The 21,110-nt window shown below is 45.3% G+C and overlaps 1 protein-coding gene and 1 long non-coding RNA gene across 6 annotated transcripts in view; one reads left to right on the forward strand and one right to left on the reverse strand.

The window, feature by feature from the left end:
- LOC126999744 (uncharacterized) overlaps positions 1–21,110 on the forward strand; it is a 26,715-nt gene continuing 5,605 nt past the window's right edge. Inside the window, exon 1 of one of the 2 annotated variants that reach the window (XR_007753539.1) lies at positions 1–1,310. This is a non-coding gene — a long non-coding RNA (uncharacterized LOC126999744). Of the gene's footprint in view, positions 1,311–18,368; positions 18,510–21,110 lie in introns of those variants that run through there. The other variant, XR_007753541.1, reaches the window with a different exon arrangement.
- LOC126999736 (titin-like) lies at positions 5,910–18,343 on the reverse strand. Of its 4 annotated transcripts, XM_050862575.1 has the most exons (15): positions 17,982–18,343; positions 17,432–17,653; positions 16,161–16,574; positions 15,558–15,782; positions 15,007–15,471; positions 14,644–14,868; positions 14,133–14,552; positions 13,199–13,708; positions 11,300–12,742; positions 10,392–10,949; positions 9,454–9,969; positions 8,792–9,307; positions 8,147–8,623; positions 7,341–7,832; positions 5,910–6,834 (listed from the first exon to the last, which is right to left on the reverse strand). In XM_050862575.1, exons 1-15 carry the CDS (start codon positions 18,327–18,329, stop codon positions 6,607–6,609), a joined length of 7,059 nt encoding a protein of 2,352 aa, XP_050718532.1. In that variant the 5' UTR covers positions 18,330–18,343; the 3' UTR covers positions 5,910–6,606. The 4 variants fall into 4 exon arrangements, with proteins under 4 accessions (XP_050718532.1, XP_050718533.1, XP_050718534.1 ...); XM_050862576.1 differs by lacking the exon at positions 10,392–10,949; XM_050862577.1 differs by lacking the exons at positions 15,007–15,471; positions 15,558–15,782.

Here is a 21,110-nt window from a genome sequence, read left to right on the forward strand (position 1 = left end):
CTTGTTCTTGTTCCTCTTCTTCCACTTCTTGTTCTTGTTCTTCTCTGTCTCTCTCCTCTTTTTCAACATCCTCTTCTGTCTCTGTCTTTTCTTCTCTCTCTCTCTCTCTCTCTCTCTCTCTCTCTCTCTCTCTCTCTCTCTCTCTCTCTCTCTCTCTCTCTCTCTCTCTCTCTCTCATTATCATTATTATCCAGATCTTTCAGTGGTCCAGTGCAACACGATTGATTCATTTACAAACACACTCGGTCACCTTATCCTTCACCTTATAATTCGCTAAAGTAGAAATGCAAAGTCTTGGTGACCATTTGCGTTGATGTAAATTTACGTATAGGGTTTGAGATAGACCCCCTAGTGTGGACCATGGGATCTGTGTGGTCTGAATATCTGTGTAAATCAACTTATGGGACACGTTTCATATCTTATACGTGTTAAATTTATACTATCTTACTTACTTGGGGCGTTCTTACTTATAGGAGTGATTTGGTTGAAAGTGAGCTGCATATTTTACCAGTTATGTTTTTTCCTAAACCCGTCTTTTCCCTTCGATGTCACACAGGAAACGGCTGAGGAGATTATGAAAACGTAAATGAGAAACTGTGTCAAGTGTTATCTCTTACCAGGGAGTCTAAGGATGAACGCTGATGTAATTCCGTGGTATTTTCTCTTTTTAATTATTTTTATGGTATGACGTAAGCTTATCAATACGCCATGGAGGCTTTATATACGTAGCGTGGTGTATCGAATCTCTTGAAAAAGCTTGGAATCTCTGAGTTCTTCCTCTGAAACTGTAGTATGAGAGGTTTAGCTAATATGAATGAAATGAAAACGACAGAAAATGTGATGATTCTATTTACTTTATATGGGCTGGAGAGAGAGAGAGAGAGAGAGAGAGAGAGAGAGAGAGAGAGAGAGAGAGAGAGAGAGAGAGAGAGACCATACATCTAACGTTTCTCTCATTCTCTTATCTCCTACGACCTTTTTCTTGTTATCATTTCCGCCATAATAAATTAACACCATAACAAAAACAATGGACGCTTTCAATCAATGCGAGCAGAACAAGTTATCCCGAAACCTTTGAGTCCTTACCAAATTATTACTATATTCACGACTTTCATCTTACTATCTCTGCTATTCTTGTTCTTTTATCATTTCCACAATCATGAAAAAACACCACAACAAATCAATGGACACTATCAATCAATGCGATGGAAAAGTGATCCCGTAAAATGGTCTGATATCACGCAGTTGTTTGAAGCATCAGCTGACCGAGGCACACGAGGCGGGCGGGCGAAGGGCTGAGAAAGAAGAAGGTATTGTGTTTTTTATTGACTTTACTTGACTTGCAGACCCTTGAGGTGATAATTACTGATGATGGAGGGAGTTTAGCGATGGTAGATGTGGTATTATGGCTTTGAGTGGCTGTGTATGGGTGTAATCTTGCAATGGATGACGTGGCTTGTTGTGGAAGGTGAAATTTGTGTGTATTTTACTTTACCTGACCTATAGACTCTTGAGGTGGTAATTACTGATGCTGGAGGAGAGTTTAGTGAAGATAGGCGTGGTATTATGGGCTTTGTGTGCGTGTGTTAGGGTTGAGGGGGGAGAAGGTAACTTGAATATTGTGTTTTCTTCTACTTTACCTGACCTATAGACTCTTGAGGTGGTAAGTACTGATGCTGGGGAGAGTTTAGTGATGATAGGCGTGGTATTGTAACTTTGAGTGGCTGTGTATCGGTGTGTTGTGGGTGTAATCTTGTAATAGAGGATAGATGACGAGGCGTATTTGTAGATGTATAGGTGCGCGGCGTTGAGGGTGTAGCAAGGAGTCTTTAGAGAAAATCCTTAAGCTGCCTCATCAGTTCTCTAGGATATAAGGATTACGTGTGCAAACTTTGGAGGATAGATGAGAAAGAGTGGAAACGATCAACAAGGATGTCCTGTTTGTGTGGGACCAGAGAAATATGAGCCTCGTCTTCCCCGTATCGACACCTCAGTCCTCCTGTTTGAAGAGCCTCTCGTAGAAGTGCTGAGATTTCCCCGGACCGTTTTGTGATCCTAGTGATAGTTTTACACGTCTTCTGCGCCATGGACAGAGAATCACCCACGGAGACCCAATTAAACTTATCTATGGCCTAGGAAATTAGTCGTATATAATGGGCCCCTAATATTTACTCGATACTGATACGAATATGCAGTACCATGGATCGGTATCAGACACTTCCGCCTCTCAAATAATATCAGCAATTTCCAAAGGCCACAAGGAGATTAATCGGGTTCTCAAGTGTGTGTTTTCAGTTTCATGGTACAGAAGACATGTCAAACTTTCACTAGGATCATAAAACTACATACACACTCATCGCAGATTCTAAATAACGTTGATAATGATTAGTTTTTCGGTTTATATTTTGAGAACGACTCGCTTGCAGTTGGTAGGTAGGAGTTGCAAGGGATTATTTTATTATCTATTATTTTATACTTTATTTTTCTTTTTAGTTAGGAATTAAAATGTTCGAGCAATTATATCCTTCACGTCTATTGTCACACCAGTAAGCTAGTATATATTGTCGCCTCAGGAAACAAAGCCATTATTTTTTTAGTTAGGAATTGAAATGTTCGTGCAATTATATCCTTCACGTCTATTGTCACGCCAGTAGGCTAGTATATATTGTCCAAAGAAATAAAGCCAACTCTCAGCTGTTCTCTGTCAGTTTTTTTGTGTGTTCTCAAGGCCAGACCGGAAATATATTGTGATAGTTGTATTTCGCATGAGTTCAACCAGCGCACATTTATACACATTCTCTCTCTCTCTCTCTCTCTCTCTCTCTCTCTCTCTCTCTCTCTCTCTCTCTCAAAGGAAACCGCAGCCCCTGATAAAATAAACTGAGGAGACAGGGGGTGAAGTGTGTGTGTGTGTGTGTGTGTGTGTGTGTGTGTGTGCTTTCAGTAGTTCAAGACGCGTTTATTTACTGCAGAGAGAGAGAGAGAGAGAGAGAGAGAGAGAGAGAGAGAGAGAGAGAGAGAATAGCATAGCGAAAATAATATAAATAGGAGTTACTCAAAGACCTTAGTGAATACAGTTGACGAAATCTACAACTCTACCAATATCGAAGTCATAACTCTTCGTAACAGCACCAAAGTAACCTATATTAAAAGTAGCTAATGATAAAGTAGAGGTAGGGGTCATGGGAGGGGCTACAGTGACTTAAGTGACAGTGGTGGTGACGGAAGTGGAGGTGGAGGTGGTAGGGACAAAGTTAATAAATAGTAGTGGGGGTGGTGAGGGTCGGGCAGACAGACGCACGAGCTCCCAGAAGGCCGTCGCGTGAGTCACTTGGCTAAACACGGAGCCCGCCAAGATGCGCCACCTCCATATCCTACCTGTTTGCGGGCCAGACTTTATAGTTCATCTCGGAAGCTGCTGCTGGGAATGCCTTGATGCAGTGCCGGGAGGGAGGGAGAGATGAAGGGATGGAGGGAGATTCGCCACCTGGGTAAATGCGAAGAGAGATGGGAAATGAGGAAAAGGAGAGGATTGAAAGGAAGAGGGGCGTTGGGGATAAACGAAGAGATGGGAGATAATGAAAAGGAAAGGAAGGAGAGGGATACGGAAGGGAGAGTGGCCACCTGGGTAAATGCGAAGAGAGATGGGAAATGAGGAAAAGGAGAGGATTGAAAGGAAGAGGGGCGTTGGGGATAAACGAAGAGATGGGAGATAATGAAAAGGAAAGGAAGGAGAGAGATGCGGAAGGGAGGAAGGGAGAATGGCCAAGCATAAGCAAAGAGAGTTAGGAAATGAGGAAAAGGAAAGGAGGGAGAGGAAAGGAGAAGGGCACTGGGTATAAACGAAGAGATGGAAGATAATGAAAAGGAAAGGAAGGAGAGGGACACGGAAGGGAGGAAGGGAGAATGGCCAAGCATAAGCAAAGAGAGATAGGAAATGAGGAAAAGGCAGGAAGGGAGAGAGAGACCACGTGCAGTATAAGCTAATAGAGGAGGAAAAGGACGAAAAAAAAAAGAGAGGAAGGGGGAGGAGGGCCAAGTTCATGCGGATATACAAATAAATAAAATAAAGAGACAAGTTAAGTGTCTCTAAACCGACCTCCATATGTGAATTTACTTTGAGACCGAGTAGTGGAAGCGTAGTTTATGATGTCGTGATGTTGGATGAGTTTTTATCGTCTGATGTTCATTTCTCATTGGTGGATATACTAATGTTTGGAGGTTGGGGTATAAAAGAAGGAGGTGGTCGTGTGTGTGTGTGTGTGTGTGTGTGTGTGTGTGTGTGTGTTTGCTCCTTCACGGAACTTGACAACATCTAGGAAGGCGATAAAGACGGAAGCCAAGATATTTGTTGTTGGGGAAGGTGAGGTGGGACGCCATTCCCTTCCCTTCCTCACCAACATAAGCAAACCAGAGTGCAGCTGTCAGTGTGATCCAAAAGCCCTGCCATTAAGCCACTGACGAGTCGATTAGAAGAGTTTTCCGTGTCACATGCAGAGAATGACATGTTGCTCTGAATTTGCTTACGGAAGATGTGATGTTCAGAATAGCTTGCTTTTAGTGATTTTTGTATACATTGTTGTTTTTTGTAATCTTTGGGGCCTTAGGAAAGAAAGGTGTGGTAATCAGAATGGGTCGATTTGGGTGATTGCTGTGTATCTAGTTCATTGTTCTAATCTTTGGTGCCTACGAAAGAGAGATGTGGTATTGAGAATGGGTCGTTTTGGGTGATTGCCTCGTATATAGTTCATTGTTCTAATCGTTGGTGGCTACGAAAGAAAGGTGTGGTATTCAGAATGGTTTAGTTTTAGATATTTTTTATATAGTTCCTTTTTCTAATCTTTCGGGGCTTATGGAAGAGAGATATGGTATTTAGAATGGCTTGTTGTGGGTGATTTTTCTTGCATATTTTTCTTTCAAATCTTTGGGGCTTACGAAAGAAATATATGATAATCAGAATGACTTGCCTTGGGTGATTTCTTTTATGCAGAGTTTCCTTTTTAATCATTTGGTGTGCATGTGGTAGTAATGTTCTTGGTGTGTGTGTATGTGATGCTTTATTTGTTAGTGAAAGGTTTTAACTGACCATACATAGCACTATTGTGTATAACATATAAGAAAAAGTATACATGATGAATCACAGTCCCACGTATTTAAATTGTGTGGAATTTTTAAGACATGTTAGTAAAAAAGAAAAAAACATTCATACTCAACGGAAAATGGGTATATATAGTTAAATGACTTCGTATTAGCCTTAGTGAACAATATCCAAGAGTAGGCTGCGATTTTTTTTTATTACGTAGTGTATGTTGTATATTGGAAAATGGCAATATATAGTAACAAGACTTAGTATCAACCTTTTAAAGAACTGTATTTGAGTGCAGACTGCGATTTTTTCCTCTGGAGTATATGTTGTATATTTGAAAATGGCAATACAGTTAAAAAATATTTTGTATTAACCTTTTTAAAGAACTGTAAGTGAATTTTGCGACTTTTTTCTGCAGTGTATGTCGAAGATTTGAAAATGGCAATATAGTAAAATGACTTCGTATCAACCTTAATGAGCCGCGTCACTGCGCAGGGTGGGACTTTTTTTTTCCCCGCCGTGTATATGGTGGAGTTTGGAGACTTTGAAGTTAAATTAATGAGTCGAACGCTGGGCGGGTTCTGGCAGATCGTCCCTCTGGCTCAGATCTCTGGCCGACGCCCACCGCCAAGTTAGGCCTGCCTGTTACCTATATTACAGCCAATTGTTGAAGGCTGCACACCATCCCTCTCTGTTCTGCGTCTCTAGAGATTCCTAATGCAACTCTTTATTTATAAGAAACATCTCAGATTACTTGATTGTTGTCCCTCTCCCTTTTTGCCTCTCAAGGATGATTCACGTTATTCAGTAAGCTGCTACAAGAAACAATGGAATTATTTTCTTTCAAGTGTCACATTACAAATATCCAAGTCCCCCCTACAAATCAGAAAAAAGATGGTTGGAATCGAATTGAAGCTCCTTTTCCGCCCCTCACAACCCCCGATCTCAGGTCCCATATTCTTAGACATTTTCGGCTCTCACAACTATTTCCAAAGATCACAGAGGAGATGAGTCGGGTTCCCATGAGAGTTTTTCACATTCACGGTGCAGAAGCCTTGTCAAACTATCACTAGGCTCGTAAAACTACCCATGGAACTACCCACCACAACCTCTTGAAAGCCTTATCAAATGTGGGTGTGTGAGCCCCGAAGTCTTTGAGAATATGGGCCCAGTAATAACAGTATTCACATCGTAAGTTACTGTCAAGCTATATATTACTGCTTTATGGGGATCGTGATGGCGAGGATGCTTTCTATTCTTCAAGTGTAACATAACAAACATCCAGATGCCCAATACAAATCAAAATTAGATGGTAGAAGTCCAATTGACCTTCACTTTTCCCTCACGATTCTAGCACAGTCTTATTAGAAGGTACTGGGAATCGATGATGTCTTCTCTTCAATTGTCACATTACAAGCATCCACGTGCCCTTTACAAATCAAAATTAGATAGTGAAAGTCCAATTTACTTTTTTTTCCCCCCGATTCTAGTCAAGGTTTACATTAGAAGGTACTGGGAATCTAGTTCTTTCTGGGAATCGTGATGATGAGGATGCCTTCCGAGGACATGACGGCGGTGATGGCGTCGATGATCGTGTCGTCGTAAAGGGTGAAGCGGCGGGCGAAGCTGAAGGTGATGACGGGCCCTTTGCCGCCCTTCTGCCGCTTGCCCGTGCCGTTCACCACCACCTCCTTGCCCTCCACCTTCACCGTTGTGGCCCCGACGAATTCCATTACGTCCATCACGACCTGGAAGCGAATGAAAAGAAAGAAGTTAGTTAGCGTCGTCGCCTTTATACGCAAACTCACCACCTGAAAGCAATGGAAAAGAAGAGTTAATGAGTTACAGATCGTCGTCATCTTCTAAAACAAATTGCCGTTGTATTTTTTTCTGCTTTTGGAGGGAAATTTAGAAATGAATACACTGGCATTTTCTTGATTTTCATATGTTTTTTTTTATCATGTTTACGAAGGCTATGTTATGTTTTGTATGCTTAAAAACCTGGAAATCGCCGTGGAATGACATTAGGCAGATTGTTTACGAAGGTTATGTTATGTTTGTATGCTTGAAAGTAGTCTGGAAATCGCCGAGAAATTACTTTGGCAGATTGTTTACGAAGTGTTATGTTATGTTTGTATGCTTGAAAGTAGTCTGGAAATCGCCGAGAAATGACTTTGGCAGATTGTTTACGAGGACGACGATATATGCTTGAAAATCCGGCAGTAATCTTGCATCGGTAAAACTACTCTCTCACCTTCTTCACCGTGTCCGTCTCGTTCACCGACACGGCCTGGTTTTCATTCTTCGGGTTCTCCTTCCTGTAATTCCTGTAGGCGGTGAAGTTGTCCGTCCCGGTGACCTTGACGCTGAACTTCTTGATGATCGTTGTGATGGAGCTCTGGAATTCCTTGATGGAGCTCGCGAAGGCCGGGTCGCTGAAGAATGGTCCCTTGGTGGTGATCTTGATGACCTTCCCGCTTCCTGTCTCCTCAGATGTCGCCGCCGTCGTTGTTACTGAGGACGTCACAGTCTTCTTGATGGTCACCGACAGGACGCCTTCTGAGGACTTGACAGCCGTAACGTCGTCGGTAGTGGCACCCTCAGGCATGCAGAAGTGGCGGTTGAAGCTGAAGGTCTGGATGGCCCCGCCCGCCGTTTGTCTTTTGCCTTCGCCTTGAATCACGAGTTCGCGTTCCTCCACCGACACCGTCACGATCTCGCTGAAGTCGCTTACATCGATGACAATCTGGAAGCGAAAACATCGATATTAAGAAGCGAAGAAGGAAAAAGGAGTGAAAGAAATCCAGGAGGAACAAATGGAAGAAAGCAATGATGGATAGAAATTTCGTAGGAAGGAAGGCGAGAAGAGATCATACAGAAAGAAACCACGAAAAGGAAGGCGAAGAAGGGAAAAAGGAAGACAAGGGGTGATGAGACAGCTGCTCCACGTCCACTGCCGCTCGGTCCGCCTCTTCCCATCTTGTCTCGCCGGCTGCATGAATTAGCAGGTCATCGTCCCTCCCTCCCACACACATACACAGAGAAAAGAAATCAAATCACCTTCTTCGTCTTGTCTGTTTCCTTCTCCGAGACGGCCTGGTTCTCGTTCTTCGGGTTGGCCTTCCTGTAGTCCCTATAAGTCGTGTACGCATCCTTCACAACCTTCAAATTGAACTTCTTGATGATGGTCGTCATCGCTTGTTCGTAGTTCTTCACATCCTCTACGAAGGTCTGATCCTTGAAGAACGCTCCCTTGGTGATGATGGTGACTTTGTTGGTGGTCTTGGTTACCACGGTGGCGGTCGTGGTCTGCTTCTTCCTGATGATGATGGTGATGATAAGGATTCCTTCCGAAGAGATGACGGCCGTGATGTCGTCAGGGTTCACGTCTTCAGGCAGGGTGAAGTGGCGGTTGAAACTGAAGGTCTGGAAGGTGCCGCTCCCGGTTGGTCTCTTGCCTGTACCCTCGACCACCAGCTCCCGCTCCACCACCGTCACCGTCACGTCCTCGAGGAAGTCACTCACGTCAAGGACGATCTGGAATATGAATGAAATCGAGGAATTTAGCGTCATAGGTGGTCGAGGTTTCATTAGTAACATTACCGTATCACTTTTAAAAGATGAAACTTTGTCCCCACTTTGACCGAGTTTTAATTTTGCAGTCTCTGATCTGCTTCGAATGGGAATAGGTCAAGATCTACATACCTTTTTGGTGGTGTCTGTTTCCTTCTCTGAGACGGCCTGGTTCTCGTTCTTCGGGGGGTTGTTCTTGCGATAGTTCCTGTAGGTGGTGAAGACATCTTCCGTCACCTTCAGCTTCAGCTTTTTGATGATGGTCGTGATGGCCTCCTGGAAGCTCTTAACGTCCTCAACGAAGGTGGTTTCTTTGAAGAAGGAGCTCTTGATAGTGGTGATGATGACTTTCTTAGTGATCTTGGTCGTGGTGGTCTTCTTGGTCACGTCAGTTGTGTCCTTCTTATCCTGGGTCACCTTCACGGTCCTCCTCCTGATGATGGTGATAATGAGGATACCGTCCGAAGAAATGACGGCCGTGATGTCGTCAGGGTTCACGTCCTCGGGCAGAGTGAAACGACGGCAGAAGTTGAAGGTCTGGATGGCGCCGGTCTCATTTGGTCTCTTGCCTGTACCCTCGACCACCAGCTCGCGCTCCACCACCGTCACCGTCACGTCCTCGAGGAAGTCACTCACGTCAAGGACAATCTGGAATATGAATGAAATCGAGGAATTCAGCGTCATAGGTGGTCGAGGTTTCATTAAAAGATGAAACTTTGTCCCCACTGTGACTGAGTCTTAGTTTTCAGTCTCTGATCTCTATTACGAATGGGAATTGATCAAGATTTACATACCTTTTTGGTGGAGTCTGTTTCTTTCTCTGAGACGGCCTGGTTCTCGTTCTTCGGGGGGTTGTTCTTGCGGTAGTTCCTGTAGGTGGTGAAGACATCCTCCGTCACCTTCAGGTTCAACTTCTTGATGATGGTCATGATGGCCTCCTGGAAGCTCTTGACGTCCTCAACGAAGGTCGTTTCTTTGAAGAAGGAGGTCTTGGTGGTGGTGATGATGACTTTCTTAGTGATCTTGGTCGTGGTAGTCTTCTTGGTCACGTCAGTTGTGTCCTTCTTATCTTGGGTCACCTTCACGGTCCTCCTCCTGATGATGGTAATAATGAGGATACCGTCCGAAGAAATGACGGCCGAGATGTCGTCAGGGTTCACGTCCTCAGGCAGAGTGAAACGACGGCAGAAGTTGAAGGTCTGGATGGCGCCAGTCTCATTTGGTCTTTTGCCAGTTCCCTCGACCACCAGCTCGCGCTCCACCACCTTCACTGTTACATTCTCGAGGAAGTCACTCACGTCAAGGACGATCTGAAATGTTGCGCCAGGGCTAGTGTTTTTGAACAAGTAGTTCGAATAGTATTTAGGAAGCTAAAATAAGGTATATGTAAGTGGTAAAAACTGTTTGGTGCCCATTTCTTTATAAATATACTTTCAGCTACTTTTATCCATGATCGTTTCAAATGTTTCCGTTTAACGATCTGCTGTGCTTTTGGGTGAAACATGAAGGGCAACTTCAACTGAGCATTGTCCTGCAATAAAGTAGAAAGAATAAACATCGGCTCAGGGAACTCTATACAAAATCTTTGATCTTTTAAAGCACATCTGCAACTTATGGAAGGTAGCACATGCCTATGAAGATGTGGATGATGTTGAGGTTACTGCAATAACATTTAGATTCTAGAATTAAAGGGAAAGGTGGAAGAGCGATGAGAAGACGGATACTACCTTACCTTCTTGGTGGTGTCCGTCTCCTTCTCCGAGACGGCCTGGTTCTCGTTCTTGGGGGGGTTGTTCTTGCGGTAGTTCCTGTAGGTGGTGAAGACATCATTATTTACAACTGTCAGGTTCAGCTTTTTGATGATGGTGGTAATTGCCTCCTGGAAGTCCTTGACGTCCTCCACGAAGGTCGTTTCTTTGAAGAAGGAGGTCTTGGTGGTGGTGATGGTGACAGTCTTTGTGACCTTGGTTGTGGTCGTAGTCTTTGTCAGCTGAGTGTCGTCCTTCTCCGTGGGGGTCTTCTTGGTGTCTTTATCAGTGGTATCCTTTTGCGTGATGACTTTCACGGTCTTCCTCCTGATGATGGTGATGATGAGAATTCCCTCTGAAGAAATAACGGCCGAGATGTCGTCAGGGTTCACGTCCTCAGGCAAAGTGAAACGACGGCAGAAACTGAAGGTCTGGATGGCGCCAGTCTCATTTGGTCTTTTGCCTGTACCCTCGATCACCAGCTCGCGCTCCACCACCTTCACTGTTACGTTCTCGAGGAAGTCGCTCACGTCAACGACAATCTGAAATTTTGCGTCAGTGAATTTTCCTTGTGTCATTCCAATTATTTGTGCAAGTAAAGTACTTTCAAAGGTGTGATTGTTTTGAAATCTTAACTTTCATCAGTAATTTCTCACGCAATTGTAGTAGCAGTAGTAAATTATGCCAAAAATTTCATAATTCATTTTAGAAATACATTTTGGGGCTATTCTATTTATATAAATTACTCGCGTTTTGTTTGCTATTTAGTTTGGCTAGATGTAACCCCGGAAATTGATTTGGCCCTAGAATGTTACGGAATGAGGTAGGGAGAAGACATCTTGGGATCTCGTGTTTACAGGGTGGTGGTACGGGAGAGTTATTAGTACATTACCTTCTTGGTGGTGTCCGTGTCCTTCTCCGAGACGGCCTGGTTTTCGTTCTTCGGAGGGTTGTTCTTGCGGTAGTTCCTGTAGGTGGTGAAGACATCCTCCGTTATCGTGAGGTTCAGCTTTTTGATGATGGTCAAGATTGCCTCCTGGAAGTCCTTGACGTCCTCAACGAAGGTGGTTTCCTTGAAGAAGGTATTCTTGGTGGTGGTAATGGTAACGGTCTTTGTGGTCTTGGTCGTGGTGGTCTTCTTGGCTACCTCCGTTGGTGCGGGCTTTTTCGGTTCCTCAACTGGTGCAGGCTTGGGTTCCTCAACTGGCACAGGCTTCTTCGGTTCCTCAGCTGGTGCAGGCTTTGGTTCCTCAGGTTTCTTTGGTTCCTCAGCTGGTGCAGTCGCCTTTGGTGCTTCCGTTGGTGTAATCTTCGGTTCCTCAACTGGTGCAGGCTTTGGTTCCTCAGGTTTCTTCGGCTCTTCAACTGGTGCAGGCTTTGGTTCTTCAGGTTTCTTTGCCTCTTCAACTGGTGCAGGCTTGGGTTCCTCAGGTTTCTTCGGTTCCTCAACTGGTGCAGGCTTTGGTTCCTCAACTGGTGCAGGCTTGGGTTCCTCAGGTTTCTTCGGTTCCTCAACTGGTGCAGGCTTTGGTTCCTCAACTGGTGCAGGCTTGGGTTCCTCAGGTTTCTTCGGTTCCTCAACTGGTACAGGTTTTGGTTCCTCAACTGGTGTAGGCTTGGGTTCCTCAACTGGTGCAGGCTTGGGTTCCTCAGGTTTCTTCGGTTCCTCAACTGGTACAGGCTTGGGTTCCTCAACTGGTACAGGCTTGGGTTCCTCAACTGGTGCAGGCTTGGGTTCCTCAGGTTTCTTCGGTTCCTCAACTGGTACAAGCTTTGGTTCCTCAACTGGTACAGGCTTTGGTTCCTCAACTGGTGCGGGCTTTGGTTCTTCAACTGGTGCAGGCTTGGGTTCCTCAGGTTTCTTTGGTTCCTCAACTGGTGCAGTCGTCTTTGGTGCTTCCGTTGGAGTAACCTTCTGTTCCTCTACTGGTGCGGGCTTCTTGGGTTCCTCTACTGGTGCGGGCTTCTTGGGTTCCTCCACGGGTGCGGGCTTCGTTTCCTCCGTCGTTGTGATTTTCTTGGCCTCGACCTCCTTCACTTCAGTGGTTTCCTTCTTTACCTGGGTGACCGACTTGTCAACCGTATCCTCTTTTGTGACGACGGACGTCACTGTTTTCCTCCTGATGATAGTGATGATCAAGATTCCGTCGGTGGTCAGGACAGCTGAGACGTCGTCGGGATTCACGTCATCTGGCAGAATGAATTGGCGGTTGAAACTGAAGGACTGTATGGCGCCTGCTTCTGTGTGTCTGTTGCCCTTTCCTTCAACAATCACCAGACGATCGTCCACCGTCACCGTCACGGCGCCGATGAAGTCACTCACGTCTATGACAATCTGGAAAACATTTGATTTTAGTAAGTGTTCAAAATACACGCATATTCTTAGTACCGTGGGCGTGGCGATCCAGTGTATATACCTTTTAGCTGGCCATGCTATAAAAATTACCTCACATGTATTATTATGTCATTAACCAGAAAAAAGACCATTTAATTTAGTTTATACAAATCTCTGGTGTCAGGTCACGCGGGCAGGAACAGCTCCATAACACAGTCCCCATAACGTTCACTGATACGGTGAGCATCAGCTACCTAGCAACTACTATATGGAAGGAGGTTAGCTATGTCAGATGAAAGGATGATAAGTTGTACAGAACGTGTCAACGTGACTCAACTCCGTGCTAAAATAACCCACGAGAAAATAAACTGTGCGGGCGATGAACCCAACTGTGTCGGTGTGATCATGTGTTTGTGTAATGAACTGTTTGCGGCGCCAGATAGAGATATTACATACCTTCTTGGTGGTGTCTGTCTCCTTTTCCGAGACGGCCTGGTTCTCGTTCTTCGGGGGGTTGTTCTTGCGGTAGTTCCTGTAGGTGGTGAAGATATCCTCCGTCACAGTCAGGTTCAGCTTCTTGATGATGGTCGTGATGGCCTCCTGGAAGTCTTTGACGTCCTCTACGAAGGTGGTTTCGTTGAAGAAGGAGGTCTTGCTGGTGGTGATGGTGACTTTCTTGGTGGTCTTGGTCGTGGTGGTCTTCTTGGCTACGTCCGTTGTGTCCTTTTCCTGGGTGACCTTCACGGTCCTTCGTCTGATGATGGTGATGATGAGGATTCCCTCCGGAGAAACGACAGCCGTGATGTCGTCAGGGTTCACGTCCTCAGGCAAAGTGAAACGACGGCAGAAACTGAAGGTCTGGGTGGCGCCAGTGTCGGTCGTTCGCTTACCGTTACCTTCGATCACCAGCTCGCGTTCCACCACCTTCACCGTCACGTTCTCGAAGTCACTCACGTCAATGACGATCTGGAATGTTGCGTCAAATATGTCTCCTTGAGCTTTTCAAATTGCCTACGCAACTAAAGGTTCAGAGGCATGAACTTACTTTTATATAAAAAAATGTTTTAAAGCGATGAAAATTGGATTGCAGCGGTAAAATAAGCCAGTAATCTAATTCCTTCAGATATTCCATCTTTGGGGAAAATCTGTTCATGAACACTGCAAGCGTTTTTGCTTTCAGTTGGTTATGGTCCAGATATAAGTTTGAAGGTTAAGTTGGCCCCAATATATCGTGGAAGGAGGTTGAGAGAAACCGTTATGCACTAAAGAATTACAATCCAAATTAATGACAATTACGACCTGTCAAGTCCTGCGCTTTGAATTCTTCTTTAGGCAACACCTTCGAATTGCGTGTTTACCGAGTGATGGTAACGGAAAAGCTATTACGTACCTTCTTGGTGGTGTCCGTGTCCTTCTCCGAGACGGCCTGGTTCTCGTTCTTCGGAGGGTTGTTCTTGCGGTAGTTCCTGTAGGTGGTGAAGACATCATTATCAATCACTGTCAGGTTCAGCTTCTTGATAATGGTCGTGATGGCCTCCTGGAAGTCCTTGACGTCCTCAACGAAGGTGGTTTCTTTGAAGAAGGAGGTCTTGGTGGTGGTAATGGTAACGGTCTTGGTGGTCTTGGTCGTGGTCTGTTGAGTGTCTGTGACGGTTTTCTTGTCGGTAGTGTCTGTCTCCTTTACCTGAACATCTATCTGCTTGACGTCCTGCTGTCCGGCTGTCTCGACGGTGGACGTCTGTTGTTTCTTGACCACTGTCTTCTTGACAGTCACGGACTGGCTCACGTCAGTGTCCTGAGTTTCTGAAGGCTAGAAAATTATATGATATTGAAATTACACAAGCCTGTAGGTATCGATGTGCAGACATATGGAAACATTATTATTCCCACACAAGCGTCACCTTTCTCGGGGCTGTGATGGTCAGCACTCCGTCAGAGGAGACCACGGACGTGACAGACTCTACAAGGATATCTTCTGGGAGGATGAATCGCTTGCAGAAGCGTTTGATGATCTTCTTGTTGCCCTCCTGCCTCTCGACACGGCCCTCGATAACCACCTCCCGCTCCTCCACTGTCTTGACTGTCACCTCGCCCCCGTTCAGGAAGTCCTTCACGTCCACGATGATCTGGAGACACAAGACCCTCGTTGTGAAACATGCCGTTAGCTTCATGAAAACGAACACCTGTTAATATGTCAGCATTATCATCGTGTTGAGCAGACCACTCCTATCCTTCCCAAACACTGTATATATATGGATACTGACCTTTTGGAACTGCTCTTCGTCGTCGACGGTGGCGACTTGGGTCTCCTCCCTCAGGTCCTTCTGGCGCAGGTCGCGGTAGGTCGCGATGTCGTCCGCCTGGGTGGAGGTGACGTTGCTCTTCTGCAGCACCTGCTTCACCGCCTTCTGGAAGTGCTGACGGCAGTCCTCGAAGTAGGAGTCTTCAAAGAACCCTCCCCGCTTGTCGATGGGCAGCACCCTGCCGGGCGTGCCGCTGTCGCTGGTGGTGGTGGACGTGACTTTCTTGATCACCGACACCGTCTGTTGCTGCTGCTCCGGCTGGGGCTGGGGACTGGCAACGGCAGATTCCGTGTCCTTCACAATAATGTCTATCTGTTTGATGCCCTGCTGCCCGCTCGTCTCGACGGTGGACGTCTGTTGTTTCTTGACCACTGTCTTCTGGACTGTCACGGACTGGCTCACATCCGTGTCCCGAGTTTCGGAAGGCTGGAATATTATATGAAAGTGAAATTACACAAGTCTGTACGCACTGATGTGCAGACATATGATTATTATTCCCACGGAAGCGTCACCTTTTTCGGGGCTGTGATGGTGAGGACTCCGTCAGAGGAGACCACGGACGTGACAGACTCTACAAGGATATCTTCTGGGAGGATGAATCGCTTACAGAAGCGTTTGATGGTCTTCTTGTTGCCCTCCTGCCTCTCGATACGGCCCTCGATAACCACCTCCCGCTCCTCCACCGTCTTGACGGTCACATCGCCCCCGTTCAGGAAGTCCTTCACGTCCACGATGATCTGGAGATGATAGTTGTCGAAATTTGTTGGATAGTTTTTGCTGTCGGATAAACTGAATAAGCATTTACAAATCTTTTTGGTCCAGAATGTTATTTGCCTTTTTGTCTCATCTTCCCACCCTGCTCACCATATCTGCAAGGGTGTGTCAGAATTTAAACGGGACCCACGGCAACTCATTAAGAAAGAATCAGACTCAGCCGAATGATAGGGATTTTCAATGACTCGCAGAGTATTTAGAGCACTGCTGGTGGAGCAGGTTGAGCTTTCTGTTAGTCCTGCTTGGAGGTACAGGGGAACGTCACAGAAAAGAATCACTCTCTTGCCATGGAGCATATCAACACAAAACTGCGGGATTTTTGTAATGTTAATGAATCTGACCTTTTGGAACTGCTCTTCGTCGTCGACGGTGGCGACTTGGGTTTCCTCCCTCAAGTCCTTTTGGCGCAGGTCGCGGTAGGTCGCGATGTCGTCCGCCTGGGTGGAGGTGACGTTGCTCTTCTGCAGCACCTGCTTCACCGCCTTCTGGAAGTGCTGACGGCAGTCCTCGAAGTAGGAGTCTTCAAAGAACCCTCCCCGCTTGTCGATGGGCAGCACCCTGCCGGGCGTGCCGCTGTCGCTGGTGGTGGTGGACGTGACTTTCTTGATCACCGACACCGTCTGTTGCTGCTGCTCCGGCTGGGGACTGGCGACAGTGATGGCCTGCTGGTCGCTGGTCTGGACGGTTGACTGTTGCTGCTGTTGGACCACCCTTTTCTGCACAGTGACGGACTCGCTGACGTCCATTCCAGAATCCTTCATGTAACAACAACAGCAATATCTTATGATTGGGATAATGACGATAGTAATAGTAATATTGGTAATAATTATATCATTATCATTATTGTTGTTACAATAATATGAGGAAGATGTAATGGTAGAATCCTGGTGGACGGCTCGATCAGTCCGTTAGATTGATTGTTTGATTGATAGTTTATTGTTGCAAGTAAACAACTAAGGAGAAGGGAGGAACATGCCATCCCAACCCCCAGGCAGTACAGAGTGTGATGGCGCGGACAAACTTTGTTTGAAGTGTCTGCCGTGATATATGAACATATGATAAAGAAATGCATGAACAATAATTTATAATGATTTTTCTGTTGAAAGCAGTTGGAGATGTATGCGACAGCTGCTAGGCATCATATGTATTGAAAAAAAAAAAAATGGATTCATGAGTATACAGGAACCTTGCCCCGACAGGCTTTCAAATCGCCCATCCCCTGTCAGCGCCACACGAGAACACGCTCGCTCCCACGGCCTCCCGCTGAAACGCATCTCCCTTGCAAGCTCTGACCCGACCTTCTAGTCAGGGCAGTTCTCTGTTCCTACCTGCTTAAGCTGCTATTGGGGGCAACTCCACTCCGATGTCTTCATTCTGTTTCAAGTACCGTAATCTTTGCCCGGCTATTATTACCACCATATATTCTTGTTTAAGGTCTTTCAGTCACTTTTCATTTAGTACTTTATCTTGTTATATTAATTGTTACTGAGACACTGGGCTTTCCAAAATATTATAGCCCAATTATAGCTCAAATGTTCCTGTAGCACACGAACACGCATACAAAAAGACTTACACAACACTTTTAGAAGCTTAGGGAAACGTTGTAACCGACCTGTTTGAGAGCCTTGATGATGAGGATGCCATCGGCCGAGACCACAGACGTGATAGACTCCGGCACCATATCGGAGAAGATGAAGGTCCGCTTGAAGCTCTTGGTGGACCTTGTGTTCCCGACCTTCCTCTCGACGCGGCCCTCCACCACTATCTCCTCCTCGTCCACGGTCTTGACGGACACATCCCCCCCATCGATAAAGTCCTTCACATCAATTACGATCTGGTGATGCAAAAAGGAATATCAAGGTAGAAGCCACATTATCTGCTTCCGTTGATGTAGTTTTGCACATTCACTACGGTCTGATGATGCAAAAAGTCAAAAGGTAGAAGCCGCACATTATCTTGATGAAATTTTGCACATTCACAACGATCTGATGATGCTAAAAGGAATATCAACTTTGAAGCCACATTATCTGCTTCCGTTGATGATTGTTTTCACATTCACAACGATCTAATGATTTCAAAAGCAAAAAGGTAGAGTCCACACTATCCGCTCTACTTGTGACGTAAGAAAAACCGTTGTAGGCGTTTTGCATATCGTTATTCACCTTGTGGTAACGCTGGTCTTCCGTTGACTTTATGGCCTGGTTCTCATCCCGAAGGTCTCGTTGGCGAAGTTCTCGGTAACTATTAATATCGTTTGCGGGCTTCGACTTGTCGCCCCACTTCGCCAGCACATCCTGAATAGCGTCTTGGAAGTCCTGCCGGGTGTCCTCGAAGTAGGAGTCGTTGAAGAACTGCCCCTTCCTGGCGATCGAGAGGTTGTTGACGTTATGGGTCGCCGAGCTCTGGACATTCTCTGACTGGTCCAGTGACGATGACGATTGCACCTGTTGAGTGGTCTTTTTGGTCACTGTTTTAGTCGTACGCGTCGTTTTCTTCTGAACGGAGGACATTGCGGCGTCTGGTCAGATGTTACTGAGCCACTGAGCGACGTCCGTCTGCACGATAGCAAGCCGTCGACTAGGGAAAGAGGGGGGGGCGGTGTTTCTTTATACCGGGCGCCGCTCCACCCACCACCCTCACACGCCACTTCCCGGGTATATTTTAGGCCCCGCGACTCCTGCCAACTCTGAGTAAGGTCCAGGAAATTGTTTATGAATTCTTTCACCTTAGACTTTTTTCTGCATTTGGAGCCGTGCCAGGCGCAAAAAGCTGCGCAGTTTGCCGTCAGTTCCAATGTGTCAGCTGTCAGGCGGCCCCGACAAGACGAGCAGCCAGCGAAACCGATACGTTGGACTCTTCTTGGTAACGTGGAAGTCTTTGTGAGTCTTCCAAATTGCTCGGAGCCGATTTTTTTTATGCGACACCCGCGACGAATTAACTTGATGCACTGTTGAAAAAGTTGTTATTGATGGAAAGAAAATCAGTATCTGTTTCATAGTTTCTTCTTTTAATCAATAGGCTATATGTTTACTTTTTAGTCTTTTAAAACGTGATATTCGAATGCATTCTTCTGACAGATGTACTACAAGATTCGTTTCAGTTAATGCTTTAGTTAGTTATACACACACACACACACACACACACACACACACACACATACATACATACACTACACCGCCAAAAAAACACATCTCGCCACCTCGTAAACTTTCCGAATGTCTTTTTTTTCCCCCTTCTTTCCCCAATTCATGATGACGTTTTAAGCTTATAAGATCGACAGGAAATGGCTGAATGTTTTTTTCTTGAGTCGGAAGTGAATATATAAAAAAATCATCGTTCACATATTTTCTTGCATTTTCTACCGACTGTCGTTTTACTTCTCACTCTTTTTTCAATACATTAAGACATTTTAAGCTTACAAGATCGAAAGGAAATGGCTCAGTTTTAATCTTGAGTCTGAAGGAAAGAGGAACATTTGATTTCGTATGTACCTATTTTCTTTCTACCGTCATTTTTCCCTCAACACATTAAGACATTTTGAGCTTATAAAATCGATAGGAAATGACTGACTTTTTAATTTTGAATCGAAAGAATATAACATATGGCGTCACATGTATATCCCAGTTAGCCTACTTCGCTTTAATACAACTCTCATTTTTAGCCTAATATCAACACGGAAGAGAGAGAGAGAGAGAGAGAGAGAGAGAGAGAGAGAGAGAGCACTGAGATGGTAATAGTCTAGTCTGTAAGTTTTTAAGCCTCGTATGGTTGCGGATATTAACCTCAGATATTCCTCCTCTTACATCAGCTATTTCCGAAGACCAAAAGGGGGATCATGTGTGTGTGTGTGTGTGTGTGTTTACCTAGTTGTAGCATGTAGGATTTAGGTCAATCTCTTGTTGACATTTACCTATATTTACTTTTATTTTTGCTTCTCTCTCTCTCTCTCTCTCTCTCTCTCTCTCTCTCTCTCTCTCTCTCTCTCTTTATCCGTCTATGCAAATCTTACTTGCTATGTCTGTGTCAATGTGTCTATCTATCTATCTATCTGTATAAAGAGAGAGAGAGAGAGAGAGAGAGAGAGAGAGAGAGAGAGAGAGAGAGAGAGAGAGAGAGAGAGAGAGAGAGAGAGAGAAGTCCTACATGACTGAGGATACTCCGCCTATTTCCCTTTTTACCCCTCTCGTTTTGGCAAGTCTCCATTTAATCAAGTATAGAAAAAATATATATCTGGCGGGACAGGGCGAGACGGGATGGGACGGGGCAAGGCGCGAGGGACTGGGTGAGACGGGGCGGGACGGGATATGACGGGGCGGGGCGGGGAGGGACGGGGTAGAGAGAGAGAGAGAGAGAGAGAGAGAGAGAGGGGGGGGGGGGGGTTTAGCAAGAGCGTGTTGAGCAGCGCAGGGTACAACTGGGGCGTGTCTCAGGAATGCCCCGCAGCCAAAGATAATTGTTGGCCTTAGCAATGGGACCCAGAAATAATCGGAATTCTGCATAAACCTTCGCTGCCTGCTCTTTCATTGCTTTGTACGCCACTCTCAACCCAGGAGTGTGTAATTTATTTGGGTTTTTCTTTCTTTCTCTCTTTCTTTCTTTTTCTTCTTTCTTCTTTCTTCCTCTCTTTTTCTCGTTCTTTCTTTCTTTCTTCCTCTCTTTTTCTTTCTTTCTTTCTTTCTACTACTACTTCTACTACTACTACTACTGCTGCTGCTACTACTACTACTACTACTACTACTTCTACTACTACTACTACTACTACTACTACTACTACCACTACTACTACCACTACTTCTACTACTACTACTACTACTACTACTACTATTATTACTACTACTACTACTGCTACTATGGGTCTCAGAGGGCGTGTTATATCGTTTTTTTCTGGCATAACTTTCAGCAATGCGTCTGATAAGGTTCATAATATAGCAGAGTATGTATTCAGACCTTGCCTATTTTCCCCAGTATGGTTTGCTAAGATGTGGATAATCATGGCAGTTGTAGAGACACGTAAATTATGAAACCAGGGATATTAGGTGGTTCCTGAGGCGAGACTAGCAAACAAGGCTGTGAGTATTGCCTAAGATTCTGCCAACATACCCCTCCATCACACACGAAATGGCTTTGCTCCATATCAATCTTACCCTAACCTAACCTAACCTATTAAACGTATCTAGGTCCCATTATGACTATTTTCACAAGGCCATGGAGAAGAGTGACCTGGTTTTCATGGGTGTTTATCTCGAAGGTGCAGAAGTAGGGGAAGACTATCATTAGGATCGCAAAACAGC

This window comes from Eriocheir sinensis, chromosome 17 (genome assembly GCF_024679095.1).
Source record: "Eriocheir sinensis breed Jianghai 21 chromosome 17, ASM2467909v1, whole genome shotgun sequence".
Classification (NCBI taxonomy): domain Eukaryota; kingdom Metazoa; phylum Arthropoda; class Malacostraca; order Decapoda; family Varunidae; genus Eriocheir; species Eriocheir sinensis.

Coding starts and splice junctions, on each gene's coding strand:
- LOC126999736 (XM_050862575.1), bottom strand. CDS start 18,329: ATGTCCTCCGTTCAGAAGAAAACGACGCGTACGACTAAAACAGTGACC. Junction 17,654..17,981: donor AAGACCAGCGTTACCACAAG/GTGAATAACGAT, acceptor TTGCATCACCAG/ATCGTAATTGATGTGAAGGA. Junction 7,833..8,146: donor AAACAGACAAGACGAAGAAG/GTGATTTGATTT, acceptor TTTCGCTTCCAG/ATTGTCATCGATGTAAGCGA.